We start from the raw sequence: 20,045 nt of genomic DNA on the forward strand, positions 1-20,045 counted from the left end.
CCTCAACCCCAGGTACTCAACAAAACCTAAACAATTAGGCTTGGAGACCTAGCCAGAGCTGCTGCTGTGTGACCACACACCTGCTGAGATAGAGAACATACTGGGGAATTTCCGGCAGCACATGACCACATATAGGGAGGCAAAAGATTGCTTTCTATCTCCACCTGCTGGTAGATGGACACAACCCACCAGTCTATGGATTGATCGGCTTGATGATAGGGAAGTTGGATTGCAGGGGACAGGAGAAAGGGGATGCAAACTTGATATACTGCCTTTCTGTGGTTACAAACAAAGCCTTTATATATTATATACAAGTACTTATTTTGTACCTGGGGCAATCGAGGGTTAAGTGACTTGTCCAGAATCACAAGAAGCTACAGAGGGAATACATCCATGGCCAATCATAATGTAAAATCTGCCTCTCAATCGCTGCGAAAACTAAGAGATATGTAAAGCCTCAGATTTACTCATATTAAGCTTAAATCGCCAACTTTCCATATTCTTTGAGACTCACTAATATTGGAAGGGATGTAGCAAGGTGTTTGCCAGGGTGAACCAATTATATCATCTGCAAATGTCAAGATTTTAAAATGCAGTATCCCACAACAATGCCTTTAATCTCAGAGCTGGCCAGAATCTCAGATTAAGGGTCTAAGGTCAGCACAAACAGAGTGGTGATTAGGGGCAGCCCTGTCGAGTACCTCTGGTGATGTGAAAAGGTTCAAAAGCATTGGCCAACAATGAAGCCATAGGCACCTGATACAGTGTGTGTATAGTATTAATAAATAAAATAAAATATATGTAGAATGTAAAGCAGCATCTCTGTATGTCAGCTGTGCGTAGGAACAGTGTCAACTACATGTTTGTTATTATACCAAAGGTTAGACTTGGAATTTAACCAGATTAGCATAAGTAGCAGCACCTGAGCTTTCTGTTCTCATTTAAATCTAAGATTCAGACTTGCTTATACCTTGTGAAGAAAATAGTAGCTTCAGCATCTGTAGTTGGGGTTGAAGAGCATCCAACACATACTTCAAGTCCTGAACACTATTCAGTTCTGGCAAGCCTGAACAAAGCATCTACAAAAAAGAAATGGCAAGAAAGAAATAGGTTTACACAAAAAAGGGCTTACTCTCATCATTATGGACAGGCTTTATTAAAGCTTCTGGAATTCTGAAGAACAGATATATAGTCTGTTTGAGACACATTTTCGTTTTAATTTGCTGCTACTGGTCAACTCCCAATCAAGCTCTGATTATTGGATTCTTCTCTGGTTTGCCTACCACAGCTGGGAATTTAAGATAGGGTCCAAAACCCAGAGCTGGTCTTAGGCAGGGGCGACAGAGGAGGTCGCATAGGGCCTCACGCTGCCAGGGCCCCGCGGCAGCCTTAGCATCTCCCACCCGCTCTCTGCTTCTGCCGTCATTGCCTTCTACTGTTCTCAATCTAACCACCTTTGTTAGCTCTCTCCTACTCCCTTTCGGCTCTTTGCAGCGCTGCCTTCTTCAAACCGGCCTGCCAGCAGCGTCAGTGAGGTAAACACACTGCCATCGACGGCCCGAAAGCTTTCACTCTGCCACAATTTCCTGTCCCGCATAGGTGGGATGCTGCAACGGAGGGAGAGTTTCCACGGCTGCCAAAAGCAGTGTGTGCTTGCCTTACTGACGCTACCGGTGGCTGGAAAAATGAAGAAGGCAGCAGTGCTGCGAGCCGGAACTAAAGAAGTGGGCAGGAGAGAGCTGAAGGTGGTTAGATTGAGACGGCCGCTGAAGCTCATGATGTTGGTCTCACTTTCTCTCTCCTCCGCACACTCCTCATCCCCTTACCCGAACAAAGCAAACAAATCTATGAGCTGTTCTATCCACATTGTTGTTCTTTATTGTTGGTAGCACTTTTATTGGATCTCACTTATATTTTCAAAGATGCCGGCTTGTGTAGCATATGGATGTACACAGAGGAAGTATTGGTTTCATCTAATTAGTTCTAAATCGTAATCATTGTGTGATTTGGAGGGGCTGGTTTATAGGGACTCACTCTATTCTGATGTTTTCATCTAGTAAAGTGCCACCAAAACAGCCATTATGAGTATCAGGTGCTTAACAATCAGACTTACTATTTATAAGTACAGTTTCGAAAAATCATTAATTAAGTTGAGACCTGGGAGCATTTCACATCTTTTCTTCCTGTGCCTACATCAAACTGTATTGCTTTGAATATGGAGGGAATAGCTATTGTCGCCTCTAGGGTGACCTTTCTGCAGCGATGGATGAGCGGGGCTTGTTACTTTTCTGCCTGGATTAATTCCTTTATTAGTGAGCGGTGCTGCCACCATCCTTTTTACATCCTGCCAGGAGTGAGCTGCAGGATCAAAAATAGGAATGTGAGTTGTAATTTAGCCTGTGAAAACTGTTTTCATCACCCACATCTCGCAATGGGTATATAGTGGAGTGGAGGAGTGGCCTAGTGACCAGAACACCGATCTTGCAATCCAGAGGTGGCCGGTTCAAATCCCACTGCTGCCCCTTGTGATCTGGGGCAAGTCACCCTCCCTTGCCTTAGATACGAACTTAGATTGTGAGCCCTCCTGGGACAGAGAAATATCCAGTGTACTTGAATGTAACTCACCTTGAGCTACTACTGAAAAAGGTGTGAGCAAAATGGAAATAAAAAAAAAATAGTACTTACAGAAAGGTAATAAAGTGACGCACTTGCATATTGTGAGATGAGACCCAAACAGCTGCCCATGCTGATTATCTGACATTGTTTTGATAGACTTTTATATTATTGCATCAGCTTCTTGGATTGTCAATGCTTTCTATGGTTCCCCCGCCCCCCCCCCCCCCAGTCTTATAATTTAGCAAATCAATTTTCCTGCTGGTATAAGTAAACTATAAGTTTATTTACTTATAAGTGGTGATAGGGAAGAAGCCGGAAATTGCAGGCTGGTAAGCCTCACTTCGATTATTGGAAAAGTAATGGAAACAATGCTGAAGGAAAGGATAGTGAATTTCCTAGAAGCAAATAAGTTGCAAGATCTGAGACAACATGGTTTCACCAAAGGGAAATCGTGCCAAACGAATCTCATTGAATTCTTTGACTGGGTGACCGGAGAATTAAATCAAGGACGTGCTATGGACGTAATCTACTTTTGACACTGTTCCCCACAGGAGGCTCTTGAATAAACTAGACCGGCTAAAGATAGGACCCAAGTGGGTGAACTGGATTAGGAACTGGTTAACGGGCAGACGCCAGTAGTGGTGGTAAATGGAGTTCGCTCGGAGGAGGGAAATGTGAGTAGTGGAGTGCCATCAGGGATCGGTGCTGGGCCCGATTCTCTTCAATATATTTGTGAGTGACATTGCTGAAGGGTATACAAGGTAAAGTTTGCTTTTTGCGGATGACACCAAGATTTTCAACAGAGTGGGACCCCCGGAGGGAGTGGAAAACATGAAAAAGATCTGCGGAAGCTAGAAGAATCGTCTAATGTTTGGCAATTAAAATTTCAAAGCGAAGAAATGCAAAGTGATGCATTTAGGGAGTAGAAATCCCAGGGGAGACGTATGTGTTAGGCGGGTAGAGTCTGATAGGTACGGATGGGGAGAGGGATCTTGGGATGATAGTATCTGAGGACCTGAAGGCGACAAAACAGTGTGACAAAGCGGTGGCTGTAGCTAGAAGATTGCTAGGCTGTATAGAGAGAGGCGTACCAGCAGAAGAAAAGAGGTTTTAATACCCCTGTATAACACGTTGGTGAGGCCCCACCTGGAGTATTGTGGTTCAGTTTTGGAGGCCGTATCTTGCGAAGGATGTTAAAAAAATGCAAGTGGTGCAAAGAAAAGCTACGAGAATGGTATGGGATTTGCGTTACAAGACGTATGATGAGACACTTGGAGGCATATTTTCAGAGCACTTAGCCTTCCAAAGTTCCATAGAATCCTATGGAACTTTGGAAGGCTAAGTCCTTTGAAAATATGCCTCTTGTTGACCTGAACATGTATACCCTGGAGAAAGGAGAAACTGGTGATATGATACAGACGTTCAAATATTTGAAAGGTATTAATCTGCAACAAACCTTTTCCGGAGAGGGGAAGGCGGTAGAACGAGAGGGAATGAAATGAGATTGAAGGGGGGCAGACTCAGAAAAATGTCAGGAAGTATTTCTTCACGGAGAGAGTGGTGGATGCTTGAATGCCCTCCCGCAGGAGATGGTGGAAATGAAAACGGTAATGGAATTCAAACATGCGTGGGATAAACATAAAGGAATCCTGTTCAGAAGGAATGGATCCTCAGGAGCTTAGCCGAGATTGGGTGGCAGAGCCAGTGGTGGGAGGCGGGGCTGGTGGTTGGGAGGCGGGGAAAATGCTGGGCAGACTTGTACAGTCTGTGCCCTGAAGAGGACAGGTACAAATCAAGGTAGGGTATACACAAAAAGTAGCACATATGAGTTTATCTTGTTGGGCAGACTGGATGGACCGTGCAGGTCTTTTTCTGCCGTCATCTACTATGTTACTATGTTATCAAAAGAAAAAGATGGCATGTGGGAACTTGCTCCTTTTGCTTTGTGGAATGCAGTGGTATATTATAAAAATGCACATGACATTTCTTTTTAATTACTACTGTGTCACAGAGAAGGTATTAGATAATGAGGGGTTTCCTTTGTGCAGAACTGTCCAGAGTCAGTCTAAATGTGCCAACACTGTCCAGTTCAACACACTATTAGCCGCCAAGTTCATACAACATTAATTATGTTCAGTGGAAAATAAATCTGTTGGCTCAGGCTACTTGCTTGTGAATATTCAATCACTAGTTCATTATTGCTACCAAGTATTACATATTAAGGGCATTTGTTTTAATTCATTTATCCAGTCTTTACATGCACATGGTTTTACTTTTAAAACCCAAAGGTTTCCTATGATAGCATTGTGCTTATTTGAATTAGAGGGCAGGGCTAGATGGGGGCAGGGGGCCCCCACTGAACTGGTCTGCACAGGGCCCTGCACTGCTATGACCAGCCCTGCAAGCACCCAATCCTTGACTACATGAGATTGTTCCTTTCTTACAAGGCTAAACTTGATACTACAAATGTGGATACTAGTTTTCCCCAAAATGAATTTAATAATTTTTAACTGGTTTACTTTAAACTCAATGAGCCAGATTCATCTAGGGAGTTTCCCATATGTAGAGAATAGTAGAAAACGCTTAATAAATCAGGTAGTAAAAATCAAGCCATGCTGTTGTTGAGCTTTACTACATTTTGGTGAAAGAAGACTACGAGAGAAGCTGCTTCAATTCTAGCTTCAGTGCATGGATTGCCCATATTTAGGTGAAGTGGAACTACTTGGAGGATTCCTTTGTCATTTATTTATTTACTGCATTTGTATCCCACCTTTATCCAAGGTGCGGGTAACAAACAGTCACATAGTCTTAAACAATAGTCACATACATGGTCCTAGACATGTAGGGGTTCCTGATATTCTCAATCACAGCCCACAGCTGCAGTTTACTCCCAATGAAGGCTGAGAAGCTGAAATATGGCCTGTGTTAAGTGAGCAAGTTTGTCTGGGACAGTTTCCACTTGTTTGTGATCAAAATTGAACACACAGTGTGAAGTGCATTTCTCCTATTTGGCCCAAGAAGGTGGTGTGCAAAGCTGTTATAGGGAACTGAATGTTCTTTAACACAAGCAGAAAGCAAGCAGCAGTATACTTTTAAAACTTGCCGACTGGGCTCTGATTGGCCTGGAGTTTGAAAAAATTACCCAGTAGTACCAGCTGGCTGTTGCTTCCATCTTAGCCCGGGAGAAAAAAATACATAGATCTCATTGCTGAGGCTTGGTGAATTATATGTCTTGATCTTCCCAGGTCTGTTAGCAGTATGCAAATGTTTAGTTAGCGTTATAATTGATGCATAATTCAGTTACCTGTTATGTTTGCTGATTGCACTTTTTTTTGGTTCATTGTTCCAGTGTGGACAATAGGCCTGTTTAGTTTATTGACTCTGCCTGTCTGGACTGATAAAGAATCCTGGTGGTTGTGTGTTGGGTCTGGGTGTGCTTTCTAGGAACTGTGGGACCACTGGAGTTGGCTCCAGTAACCTAGAAATCACTGGGGATAATTTGAGAGCAGGGAAACTCGCCCAGAAGTGGCTGTGACCCAGTCCGTTGGGAGGAGGGAGCTAGTGTAGAGCACAAGCAGCAGGTGAGGCCGACCGACCTGTGCTGGGGATTGACCCTCCTGTGGCTACGGGGTAACCCCAGGCGGGTGGCCTAGGTGTTTCATGACATACAGCAATTAACAAAGACCTTGTTTTCACCACTTTGGATCATCTGATGCTTAACCCCTGCCACCTTGTGAAGTTTGCTTGCGCTAATAAGGTCATCCTTAACATATCAATCCCCCTTCCTCTCCAAGCAGGACCCCTAATCATATTTTATTGTAACTGCTTTGTATGTTGCCCTTTCTTCCTATTGAAATCAGTTTTTCAGGCATGTTTATGTGTTGGCTCTTATGTACATATCCACATAATAATTCTCACCTCCAACGTTCTAATAGGCCTGCCTGTGTCCGTGGCTCCTATGAGCTAGGCTCTGAAGCCAGGCTGACGTCACCGGAGACACCAAATTGGTTGCAACATAAGGAGCAGGAGACACCCCACATTCACGCAACACCAAAGCCCCCCCCCCTCGGCGCACCAATGCCCCCTCCTCAGCATATCAACCCTCCCTCCCTTCCAGTTTCCAGGCCCACTCACGCCCTCCCACAGAGTTACAGACTCTCCCCTCCCTCCGATTTCAACACCCCCCTCCACGTTACTGACCCCTGGACCCCCCTGCCGCGACCCTCTCGACCCGCCTTCCTGTCGAAAACCCTCCCCCCCCCCCGCTGTTGCGTACCTGTGCTGACCCCAACAGCTGAAGTCCTCTTCTTGCCTGCGCCGTCGTTGCTTGCTGAATGATCTGATCAAGTTTCTCTGCATGCGTCTGACATCAGACCACACACAGAAACTTGATCAATCATTCAGAATTCAGCAGGCAACGACTGCGCAGTCGAGAAGAGGACTTCGGGGGTTGAGCACAGGTATGCGAAGGCGGCGGGGAGGGATTTCAACGGGAAGGGGGTGTTGAAAGGGTCGCTGCAGGGGGGTCCAGGGGGTCAGTAACGTGGAGGGGGGGGGGGGTGTTGAAATCGGAGGAGGGGGAGTCTGTAACTCTGTGGGAGAGGTGTGAGTGGGCCTGAAACTGGAAGGGAGGGAGGAAGGAAGGGGGGTCTGGAACTCGGAAGGGAAGGGAGGAGGGGGGCGTGGGTCTCAGAGGGGACAGAGCGAGTACAGCGATGGAGGGTGGGGGATTACCTTGCTAGCGCCCGTTTCATTGCCTACTGAAATGGGTCTTTTTTTTTTTTACTAGTATTGTATATTTATAGTAATGCCTTCAGTTACCTGGGAAAGATTCCATCAGCCATGCTTGGTATGCTTTCTGACTTGTAAAACTCTCTATCCCCTATTAGTACTGTCAGTCACTGTAGCAGTAATCCTCAGCAAGGGACCACAGACCATTTCCTTCCAAAGCTTAGTATGCATAGTCCTTGAGTTTTGGTCATCAAGTATTGTCTGATGGTGGAGAATCTGTCCCTTACCAACCACACCCCCACCCCAACACTGAGGGCTGTAGACACTGCCTTTTTGCAGCAGCCCTGCCCTGGCTGGACCTATGTGACACATCTGAACTTCAGTCCTGTTGCTTGGCAAGGCACAGCAAGCACCTCCACTCAGGGATGTAGCTATGTGGGGCCACGGAGGCCTTGGCCCCTGTAGATTTGGTCCTGGACACCCCTACCAACGCCAACCTGCCGTCGCCTACCTTTGCTGCCGGGGGACCCCAACCCCCCAGCCGAGGTCCTCTTCTTCCTTCGTTCTGTTTCTGTGTCTGACGTCCTGCACGTTGGGGGGGGGAGTCGAAAGGGTTGTCGGCAAGGGGGGGGGGGGGGGTCAAAGTTGTTGTTGTTGGTGGTGGGGTCAGCAAAGGTGGGGGGGGGGGGGGGGGGCTAAAATGTGCCCTCTCACCTTGGGCTCTGGACCCCCCTCCCGCTGAAGTCTGGCTACGCCCCTGCTGCCACTAAACATCATGCCAATTCCCATTACATTAAATGTCAACAAAAGGAGATTACTTTGGACATATTGCTGTCAAAGATTTAGCACAATGTAATTAATCTTAGGAGGCTTGATCAAAATATTTCTGTATGCTACCATTGATTTTTTTTTTAATCTATGTCCCTACTTCAACCTCACAGACCGTTTATATGGTAGGAATGTAAAAATACCAGACACTGAAGGCACCTGATCAATTCAATCATCACATTTACAATCAAATCTCATCCAATGTTCAAACTTTCTAACACTGTACTAGAAAAATTAGTTTACATGAATGAATAAGACATAAAGGTCAGCAAAATTATAAGGTGGAACTTTTTTTTTTTTTTTTTTAAACTGAAATATTTTTCATTATGTTTGGGAGCTGACACCCCCATCTTCAGGTTCCACATAGAATCTGCAAGAGACAACCAATTCACTTGCGTTTTTGAGTTATGTCATTTTCAGCTTCCTGTGTAGGAACTGAAAAGAAAATCAGCTAGAGAAACTTTGTCACAAATGCCATTTTATTAGACCAATGTAACAAAGCACCTAAAAAGTCCAAGCTGCTTTTAAACTATATTAAACTATCAGATATTAGAGTACACAAAGAGTTACCAGTGCAGCAAGTTGATAAAGAGGCTGGCATGTTCCTTAATAAATTGTAGGCTTGACAACAGAGATCCACAAACAACTGGAAGCGACTTGTGGGCTTTTCCCCACCATTGATGACATACGCCCATATCTGATGTTAGCACGAAAGGAGCACGATCCCTGGTTATAAGAAAGGAAGTGTTACAACCAAGATGGCACGAACGAACTGCAGAACCTAGCTAGATCCAGGGCTGTGGAGTCAGAGTCAGAAGCAATTCTAGTTGGAGTCAGTTTAAAAATGTACCAACACTGACTCCAGCTTCAAAATAAAGTTTACATCACAATAGGTAAACTTATCATTTTATACTATTTCAATATTTATATACTGCCTCAAACTAGATATACATATACATTTTTGTTCTGGATCAGGTACAAAATGTAAAAGGAGTTGGAGTCGAAGCCTTGGCGTACTGACTCCATAGCCCTGGCTAGATCTTCATTCAGCAATTCAAACAATGCCAGCTGTAATGGCTTAAGAACAATGTATTGGATGCATTCAAGTTGCAAATTTACAGCATATTAACATTATAACTGTTTAAAGTAATAAGAATAAGAATTTAAATTTGTGGTTATGCTCTGCTTAAAACGGTACCATAGGTAGAAACTAGAATGTTACCAATTGTTTTTCCAGTTCCTTTCATCCACTTTTACTGTGGTATTTGCATATCACCTTGTTTGGATACAGCAATCATTAACCAGTGCAAGCTGAATGTCATCTAAAAACCAGAGCCAGTGTTAGCATTTAGGGCTCTGTGGACTATGACTAAGTCAAAGGATCTAGGCATGGGATAAGCAAGAAGGGAAAAAGTGCTGCAGAAGTCCTCAGCACAGGTTCTGGAAAACCCTTAAGGAAAATTTGCCAAACTCTTTCTGTACTCATCCATATATAGTACTGCACTAGGCAGTGGCGGTCCGCCCTGGATGTCAGCAGGTGTGTGTGTGCGGGGGTGCTCCGATCCCACTCAAAGGGCCGCTGGCGCTGTAGTCCCCACCTGTCTACCAGCTCAGACGACAGCCCTCTTCTCCGCCACCACCCTGCCTTTAAAAAAAAAATCTGTGAAGCCGCGTTGCAGGCAGGCGCCTCACGTCTGCCCTGCTTGTAAAAGAAGCAGATCTCCTCGCCGTCGTCGGGCCTTCCCTCACTATGTCCCGCCCTCGCGGGAAATAGGAAGTTACCTCAGAGGAGGGCGGGACACAGTGAGGGAAGGCCCGACGTCGACGAGATTTGCTTCTTTTACAAGCAGGGCAGACGCGAGGCGCTGCCTGCGACGCCGCCTCACAGATTTTTTTTTTTTTTAAAGGCAGGGTGGTGCAGGAGAAGAGGGCTGTCGTCTGTCGACAGAGCCTGTAGGCGGGGCTCAGATGGGAGAAGGGGGAGGGGGTTCTCAGATGGGAGACAGGGGACTGGGGTGGAGAGGGGGGTTCTCAGATGGGAGAAGGGGGCTAGAATGGGGGTCTGAGAAGGGGCCATGAGGGAAATGGGGCCATGCCTGGGGCAGGTGGGAGAATGGGTCTGGGGCTGAAAAGGGGGGGCTCTAATTTAAGGCATGTGGATGAAGGAGGCGGAACTGGAGGCTGAAAGGAGGGTAGGTGGGATAAGGGGGCTAGTACTGGGGGCTGAAAAGGGGCAGGGGCTGAAACTGTGCGGACTAGGGACTGAAAAGGAGCCAGGGAGAAGTGGCTGAGGCTGAAGCTTGGGACTGGTGAGAGAAAAGGGCTGGGGTTGAACGGGGGCTGAAAAGGAGACAGGGAGAAGTGGCTGGAGCTGAAGCTCGGGACTGGTGAGAGAAAAGGGCTGGGGTTGGAACTGGGGGCTGAAAAGGGGCAGGGGCTGAAAAGGGGGGGTATGTGGGAGATGTGGGCTGGAGCTAGAACTAGGGGCAGGTAGGATAAGGGGGCTGGAACTGGGGGCTGAAAAAAAGGGGCAGAGAGAGGGGACAGATCCTGGATGGAAGGGGAAGTGAGAGGGAGAGCAGACCCTGGATGGATGGGAGAGGGAGGGCAAATGGTGGATTGAAAGGGCAGAGTGGATGGAAGGGATAGAAAGGGCAGACAGTGAATGGAAGAGGAAGATAGAGAGGGCAGACAGGGGCAGATTGTGGATGGAAGGGCAGAGATAGAGGGCAGACAATGGATGAAGGGGACAGCAGGAGGGCCAGACACTGAATGGCAGACAAAGAACGAAGGCAGATGTTGGATGGAAGGAAGACAGTGGAAAGAAGATGAGGAAAGCAGAAACCAGAGACAACTGTAAATAAAATATATATTTTTATTTTTTTGCTTTAGGATAAAGTAGTATTGTAGCTGTGTTAATAAATGTTTATAATAGAACATGTAAACAAGGTAATCTTTTTATTGGACTAATTTTATACATTTTGACTAACTTTCGGAGACAAAACCCCCTTCCTCAGGTCAGGATAAGATACTGTAACAGCACTATACTGTATTGACCTGAGGAAGGATGATTTGGCCTCTGAAGCTAAATGTATTAGTCCAATAAATGGTATTATTTTATTTTCTATATTTGTTTTATTTCTATTTGTTAATTTGTAAAGTGGTGATTGGTACTTGTTAGTTTTTTTCAAATTTACATCTGCTGTCTTTATATTTTGCACAGTACTAGGGGACATTTTCTGTTTCTGTGGTGTTGCATTGTATGTAGAGTCTGGCATCTTGGGGGGTTCAGTTTAATTTTTGTCTAAATAGAAAGTTTATAATTACTTATTGTATAGTAGATTAGGGGGTATCTGTGTTTGTGAAAAAGACGTGGCTTTCAGTAGGCATTGACTGTGCAGGATTGACGATCTGTACTATTCTGTCTGGTTTCATTTTACAATAGGTGAATTGATGTTGTAGTGCTCACTGTAGTGTTTAAGATGCTTTCCTTTTCCTTGTGTGACTCGTAGAAATGACTGCTTATGGTATGGTAGAATTGCTCTATAGGTCCTGAGTGTTTTGTATTCTCGGCATGCCTAGTACTGGATTTTGGAAGGGGGTGTTAAAAAATGACCAGCCCCGGGTGTCAACTACCTTAGCTACGCCACTGGCAATAGGGCAGAACAATGGCATCTGCAACTTATTTTCTGATAGCAGCTGACCACCTGTGTAGAAACCCAATTAATAGCAAAACCCACATCCCTTATTCTCTGGTTTCTGCATGCACAGCAAAGCCTCACTCTAATATGCCACTAGGCAGATAGTCAACCAACAGAATCACTATTAGCAATGAGGGAAGGATCAGTTTAGGCCTGCCATGTACCACGGTCACAATAGCACAGCTGCAGCTTGGGTTCATTTGTTTTTAAAATTTACCCTGTATACAACAATGCAAAACATTAAACAGGGCAAATTGCCAAATTGTTTCTACTAAATATACTCTGGTAATCTGCTTGACAGTGAGATATTCCCATACGTGTTGTCATAAGCCCAAATACTTTTTACATAAGGGGAAGAGAAGGCATCTACTGGTTAGAGAACTGAACCAACTCAGGCACTCAAGCTGAATATTCTCTTTGCCTCTGACACTGTGCAGTCTTGAGCAAGTTATCTCATGCTCCCTGTGCCTTAGCTTACTCAACTGTGATCAGGTAATATTCTTTGCAGACGTGTGTAGCAGAGTCATATGCCTGACAGGTAGCTACACACGTTTCTGATGTATAAGCAGTGGTCAACATGCAATGATCTTGTTTGGAAGAGAGGTTTTTTTTTATTTGAGCAGTTTAGGTTAATAGTACAGGCATTGCTTTTAGACAAACTGGATTACTGTAATTTGACATATTTGGGTACTTCTAAACAAATTTGTAAATGCAGTCTATACAAAATACTGAAGTTAGACTTATTTTTCCCTTGCAGAAGAAGAATAGAATCTATGTTTTAAAGAGCCGCAACTGGTTGCTGACAGAGGCAAGGATTTTATTTAACTTCTGCCTATTATACAAGATCTTTTGGAATTTAAAACAAGTATTAGGAAAAGAAGATCTTGTCACAACCTGCTTTTTGCTCTTTCCTCGATTAAAGGAGTAAAGAGATTTAGATTATGTGATAGTTTGCTTGCAGTACAAGCTCCCAGGGTCTGGAAGTTTTATTGTTTGTCTTAACTTTCAGACAGATTTTTTCGGATTAAAGAAAAATTTGAAAGCTATGCTTTTTGAGAATTTTTTTGTGATGTAGATTGTCAAAAACTTTTAGCAAGTGCAGGAGGTAGTTATTATATTGCAGAATTTTAACTTGTGAATCTTCCCAAGAAATTGTCTTGGCTTCTTTTTATTGATCGTAAACTGCTCTGAAACTTGCAGGTAGCTATGGTATAGAAATGTGTTACAATGTAACATAATGTAATAAATTCACATCATTATACAGCATATCTGTTGTAGAAGAATGTGACAGATTAACACCAGTAACAAAGTAAGGTGTACAAATCATTGTGGAAGCCAAGAAAATCTTATTTTTAGTACCGATATATTATTTATTGTGTACGTAGGTTGTAACCAACTTAGATTTTTAGATATAGCGGGCTAGAAATTTATTTAAATAAATACTACTAACAAATGAATCTCAGTACAGTTGAAAAATGATTCAGAGGGATTTTGGTGCTTTCTGAAACACTTATTTGAATTACCTTTTAAAACTACCAAACATCTGTGCATGGCCCAGAAACTTCCCAAAGTCAATATGAAACATATGTCCTGTGCTTCGAAGCATGATGTTATCATTATGACGATCACAGATTCCTAGTACATACGTAGCCACACAGCATCCAGCACACGAGTAGATGAAATTTTCTGAAGCCTATCATAAGAAACACATCATAAGTAAGACATATCCTGTTTTAAAAAGAATGGGGCTACTATGTTAACTATGAGAGCACTTTTTAAAGCCATTTGGGGCTCCTTTTACCAAGCGGCAGTAAAAGGGGCCCTGCGGTGGCATTGGTCTGCGGCAGACGAGAGACGGAAATGGCCATGCGGTAAGTAAAACACTTGTCACATGAGCCCTTACCACCGCCTATTTAGGAGGCGGTAAGGGCTCCTGCACTACTCCAGTTTAACTGGGCAGCGCAGCACCATGGGTAAGCCCCCAGCACAAAAAAAAAAAAAAAAAAAAGCAGATGCGCAGTGGCACACAGAAAAGTGGTGGTATTGCCACTTCGTAAAAGGTAAATTGACCTGCTTGAATAATGCCCTCAGACTGGTTAACATGTATGTGCAGGGTGCCACACAAAAAAGGGAATTTTGTTAGGGGACAATTCTATAACTGGGTGCCACAATTTAGGCGCCTAGATGCTGCATACTGAGCACTAATTCTATAATGGAATCTGGGCACCGAGATTCCATTACAGAATACTAGCCTAAATTGATACATTTAGGTGTCCCATTTACACCATATCAGTAGCAGGTATAAGTGGACACATCTAAACACAACAGTTTAGGACATAATTTACAATATTCTCTAAATTGTGTGTGTAAATATTGGTCCTCCCCTGTGACTACCCCCTTACATTTCCATGTTAATTGAGTTGCACGTGTCAGAAGTGAGCACTCGGCTAGTTATTACATGTGTGCTAATATCCTATAAATTTATGTGCACGATCAGTGCATAAATTTAGGCACCATGTTATAGAATTAGAATGAGGGGATTAGCGTATAATTTGCAAGAGAAGAAGCAGTACTTAACATTTTAATAAGTACATAAAGTATTTTCCTTCCCTCCTACTCTACCAACCTTCACTCCCCATGCAAACAGATGCAAAGTACAGGGTCATTTTCAGTGAACGTATCTTACGCTGGTTAATTTCAAAAGGAAGCTTCCTGAATCCTCATACTCTGCCTATATGGATTATTCAAAACTGCCCCAGACAGTGTGCTTTAAAATGCAAAGAAATTCAAATAATAACATTAAGAATTAAATTCTAAACAGAAACTATTTAAAAACTGCATGAGGCAGGCTGTAAGTTGTTTTACATAAAAAATCAAATCATTTTTATCCCACTTTTTAAAGAAAAAGGCTTGAGATGTTGGTCATCATATCCTTCCAACATCTTCCTTTGGTCTACTACTCGCACCACATTTTCAGGATACAATGGAGGTAGAAGGGGAAGAGGGCTGATTATGTAGGTTCTGGAAAGCAGATCCCTTCAGTGCTGGATAGTTTTTCTTGTTAATTGTTTTTGAAATACTTTAGTAGTTGAGCCGTAAAACCCCAGCTCCCTTAAAAATACACTGTAGTAAAAAAAAAAAAAAAAAATCACATATCATATGTAATGCACATGCAATAAGCTGTTACCAAAGGGATCCTTTACAATGGAAAGTATTTTGAAAAGGGTTTAATTTAACCCTCCCCCCCCCCACCTTTGCTAACAGATGCCATTCAACATTTGACCATCCAAGCAGCAGGATATAAAGAGGCCTCTCTCCTCTACTCCTAGTCTAGCATAGGATCACTGGGAAAAGCAGAGGACAAGGTGACCACCTCTCCGAACTGAATCCCCTGCCTATAATTAGACAGGTTTCACTGGGTTAGTTAATACCAACTGCAAGGGATACTGTAAGAAAGTCTCATTAAAATGGATATGTTTGATGTCGTCCTATTATACATATAATTATGCTGTGATGAACCACGTTAAAACTAGCAGGTAAGTCTATTAGTTGTTACCTGCTACATCTGACAAATTTTTAATACAGAGAGCTCCCTATTTGATCTGACCAGGGGTTTTGAACTCCATCCTCGGGACATACCCAGCCAGTCAGGTTTCAGTATACCCACAATAAATATGCATGAGATAAATCTGTATACAATTGAGGCAGCGCATGCACATTTCTCTCATGCATATTCATTGTGGATAGCCTGAAAACCTGACTGGTTGGGTGTGGACTGAGGACTGGGTTTGGAACCCCTGTTCTGGACTCATACTGACAATCCCAGTTTTAAATGGGATAGCTCTGCCAGACAGGATGTAAAATCTAGACTGAAAGCCCACCTCTTTAACATTGCTTTTGACTCATAACCACTTGCCTCCACCTACCCTCCTCTCCTCCTTCCTGTACACATTAATTGATCTGATTACTTTATTTTTTGTCTATTAGATTGTAAGCTCTTTGAGCAGGGACTGTCTTTCTTCTATGTTTGTGCAGTGCTGCGTACGCCTTGTAGCGCTATAGAAATGCTAAATAGTAGTAGTAGTAAAATGCACATGTTTATGTTTGAAACTTTCTATACCACCTAATTTTAAAAACAAGTCAAGGTGGTGTACAGATTTAACATTAACAAGAAGAGGAAAGAACTACAAAATAAATAGGAAAGAAACATTCAATAAAAAAAAAGGAATAATAAACAAAACAGAATTTGAATCTCTCCTGATCCTGCAAAGATTAGGAATACTTTATTCTTAATCTATTCTTCAACATCACGACTGATTGGGAATATGGGTAAGAAAGAACAGGTATGACCTGTGGGGATTAAACCTTATCAACAGAGATAGGCTGCACACCTGTTTACTACTGCCCGTATGGCATTCGCAGCTGCCCGGAAAAAACAGTGGCTCTCACTTTGGATATGGTCTGGCGCAAGTTGAATTACTTTGCCTGATGTTGCAGTTGATAACCGTAAAGAATAGACCCCTAGCTAAATTTCATCGTATTTGGGATTGTTATCACAATTGGCGATCTGGCACACCTGGCTGACTTATGTAGGGGTCCCTTTGTGGTACCTGTTGTGGATCCCTTTGACAGAAGGTAAAATTAGTCCTTACCTGATAATTTTCTTTCCTGGGCTTTAAGGAGGCAGGAGAGGACTTACTGTAAGATTTCCTCTTCCTTCTTTCACTGCTTTGGTATTAACAATACTGAAGTTAAGGTGGCTGCACATGACCACATATAGTAAACCTCTTAAGTTCTATCTCCACCTGCTGGTATAGGGACATAACCCACAAGTCTTTGGAATGATCTGAGGGATACTATGGAATAGAATTTTGCTCCCTTACTTCAGTTACACCGGGGGAGCCCTAGATCATTTGACGGTGGGAGTTGTATGCAGATTCTATTTTACTCTTGCAGATGTTTGGATTTCTAGTCTTGTAATTTTTCTTTAGTTCTGCAATAAAGTTTTACAAAATTAAGAAAAGAAAAAAGAACAGGCATGTTTTTTGAAATGACCTTTTCATAATCTTCCTCAGAAGGATTGTATTTCCTCAGCCACTCTGCCAGTGGTTTATCTTTAAAGGATCCCGTTACTCCATATTCCACTTGGATTTTCCTGAGTGTATCTGATGAAGGAACTAACTCCACCATCCCTTTAGTGAAAGAGAATAAAAATGATATATTCATATGCAACAGTGCAAGTCAAGTTGGAAACGGCATCCCAATAAACAGACAGATTATTTCTTTCAGTGTTCAAAGTAGCAGAGAGACAAAATAATAACTGCAATGCACATCAACTCACAGCAACAAACTCAGCAGGCACAACAAAGGTAAAGATTCCAGCCATTCAGTGCATGAGTCCTTAAACTCTAAAGCGCCACTACAAACACAATCTTACTTACAAAATTTAGGTTTGAAATATGCTCATTACATGTTTTTAAGGCACAAAGTCTACACTATGCAGAAACATTTTTATATAAAGCAAAGATACTTACCTGTAGCAGGTATTCTCTGACAGCAGGCTTTACATTCTCACAAGTGGGTCGGCAGCAAGAAAAAAATCTTCCAGAGCCTTCCGGGCACATGACGTGTCCCGCTGCGCATGCGCGGAGCGCCTTCCTGCCTGCAGTGTCTCGTCAGTTTAATCCAATAGCATAAAAATGTAACAAAGTAGGAAGAAACAACCCCAATGGGAGGTGGGTGGGATTGCGAGAATTTAAAGCCTGCTACAGGTAAGTACCTTCGCTGTCTCCGAGGACAAGCAGGCTTCCAATTCTCACAAGTGGGGAAGCCCTAGTATCCAGGCTCACCCAACACAAAAAAACAATGGTCAATTGGGCCTCGCAACAGCGAGGACTAAATACAGATTAACCTCAAATAAAACACAACTAGATGAAGGTGTAACCTGGAACAGAATAAAACGGGCCTAGGAGGGTGGAGTTGGATTCTAGATCCCAAAGAGATTCTGCAACACTGACTGCCCAATCCGACTATCACGTCGGGTATCCTGCTCAAGGCAGTAATGAGATGAGAATGGTTGGATTAAAGACCATGTCGAAGTCTTGCAAATCTCTTCAATGGAGGTTGACTTCAGGTGAGTCACTGACGCAGCCATGGTTCTAACATTATGAGCCGTGATATGACCTAGTAAAGTCAGCATGGGCATAAGCAAAGGAAATGCAATCTGTTAGCCATTTGGAAATGGTGCGTTTACCGATGGTGACTCCCCTCCTGTTGGGATCAAAAGAAACAAACAACTGGGCGGACTGTCTGAAGGGCTTCGTCCGCTCCGTGTAAAAGGCCAATGCTCTCTTGCAGTCCAAGATGTGCATGAGGTCGGGGAAAAATGTTGGCAAGACAATTGACTGGTTCAGACGGAACTCCGACACTTTAGTCAGGAACTTATGGTGCGTGCAGAGGATTATTCTGTTGTGATGAAACTTAGTATAAGGTGCATCTACTACTAAGGCCTGAAGCTCACTGACTCTACGAGCTGAAGTAACAGCCACCAAGAAAATGATCTTCCAGGTCAAGTACTTCAGATGGCAGGAATTCAGTGGCTCAAAGAAGCTTTCATCAGCTGGGCGAGAATGACGTTGACTACTACTACTACTTAACATTTATAAAGCGCTACCAGGGTTATGCAGTGCTGTACAATTTAACACAGAGGACAGTCCCTGCTCGAAAGAGCTTACAATCTCAAGGACAAAAAAGTGCAATCAATCAAATTGGGGCAGTCTAGATTTCCTGAATAGATGAATAATGGTTAGGTGCCGAAAGCGACATTGGTGGGCTTTGAGCAGTTCCCTTTCTGATGAAGTCATTCGAAACTCGGCCAGGGTTAAAGGGAGTTAGTTTGGTGCAGTATTATGAAGAGGAAGATTGGACTTCATTTCCATTTTGAATTCACACGCACGAGCACCCCAAAGGGAAGTGATTATTTCTTTTTTCCATTTGTGTTATGGTATAGTTGTCAAACATGTGGGTCAGGGCACTGTCTTAGCACTGTATGATTAGAGTGTATGAGCCAATATGTTAGAATTAGGTGTATGCAACATAACGTTTGTTTTTACATTCATAGCATATTATCACGTTAAATCTAGAGTGGAAGTCTAGATATTTAAAAATCTTGAATTTTATGCGCATACATTTGAAAGGAGGTGGAACACTCTATGTGCCATGATGGTTCCATACAGACACTGCCACATGTTTCCTTTGGGGGCATAATGGTTGTAATGGGAATGGACTGAGCACATTTATACACATTTAAAGAATAAATCAAAAAATTGTTTTATTACTTGTACACATTTAATATAGAAATAAGTAGCCTAAGGTATATTATTAATTTAGTAAGGTTTGACTTGGGTAGTTTATAACCATTAGTCTTCCATTTCATTTATTGATTTGTGTATAATAATTGTGGAAGAAAATGGCCACACCTGGATGGGAGTCAAAATCTGGACTCTCCCAAGAAAGGGTAGAATCCCTTTTGGCCTCAGCGAGACTGTTTGGTGGGTCTGGTCCCGACAGTTTGGTGGATTGGGAGGAAATTCGGAAGCTTAATAAGGCTTTAATTAGATCAGAATTACATTCAGCAGCACTAGTTGAGTATTGTCATCTTCAACGAATTCCCAGGGGCTTGAGAATCTATAAGGAACCACGCTTCTTGGGCAACCAGGAGTATGTTTCCAACTGGAATAGGGTGATTTCTCAGTGTTCCTTAGATCTCATGTTGATCACTGAAGATGCTTTACAATTTACTATTAATGATCAACAGAATGAGTTAGACATTAAATTAGATGCATTGAAATTGTCAGAGAATAGAGAGCAATTTGATAAAGCGTATAGTGATCATAGGAAAGCTAAGGATCAGTATAGGATAGAACAACGCACCCATAAGATCAGCAAGTTCAAGCGTGATGAGCTTGACTATACAAAGGGATTTGTTTATCCGTGGATGAACGAGAATAAGCGATTTACTAAGTCGAAAGGTAGAAGGGGAAGGAGAGTGGAATTTAAACTCTCCTCCTCTAGCGATTCCTCAGGGGAAGGGTGCGTGGCTGCTCAGGTGCCTTCATTTCCCCCTGGTCCGCCGGAAGGTTGGGGCCAGACCTAATCAGTACTATCGGA

The 20,045-nt window shown here is 43.1% G+C and overlaps 1 protein-coding gene across 1 annotated transcript in view; it reads right to left on the reverse strand.

Moving 5' to 3' along the window:
• Positions 1-20,045, reverse strand: part of PIK3C2A (phosphatidylinositol-4-phosphate 3-kinase catalytic subunit type 2 alpha) — a 564,057-nt gene that overhangs the window by 85,789 nt on the left and 458,223 nt on the right. Inside the window, 7 exon segments of the mRNA XM_030201063.1 lie at positions 971-1,007; positions 1,010-1,079; positions 8,736-8,779; positions 8,782-8,866; positions 8,868-8,901; positions 13,400-13,569; positions 16,932-17,068. Of these exon segments, the coding sequence (XP_030056923.1) occupies positions 971-1,007; positions 1,010-1,079; positions 8,736-8,779; positions 8,782-8,866; positions 8,868-8,901; positions 13,400-13,569; positions 16,932-17,068 (577 nt within the window).

The sequence above is a fragment of the Microcaecilia unicolor genome, chromosome 4 (assembly GCF_901765095.1).
Source record: "Microcaecilia unicolor chromosome 4, aMicUni1.1, whole genome shotgun sequence".
NCBI classification, from domain to species: domain Eukaryota; kingdom Metazoa; phylum Chordata; class Amphibia; order Gymnophiona; family Siphonopidae; genus Microcaecilia; species Microcaecilia unicolor.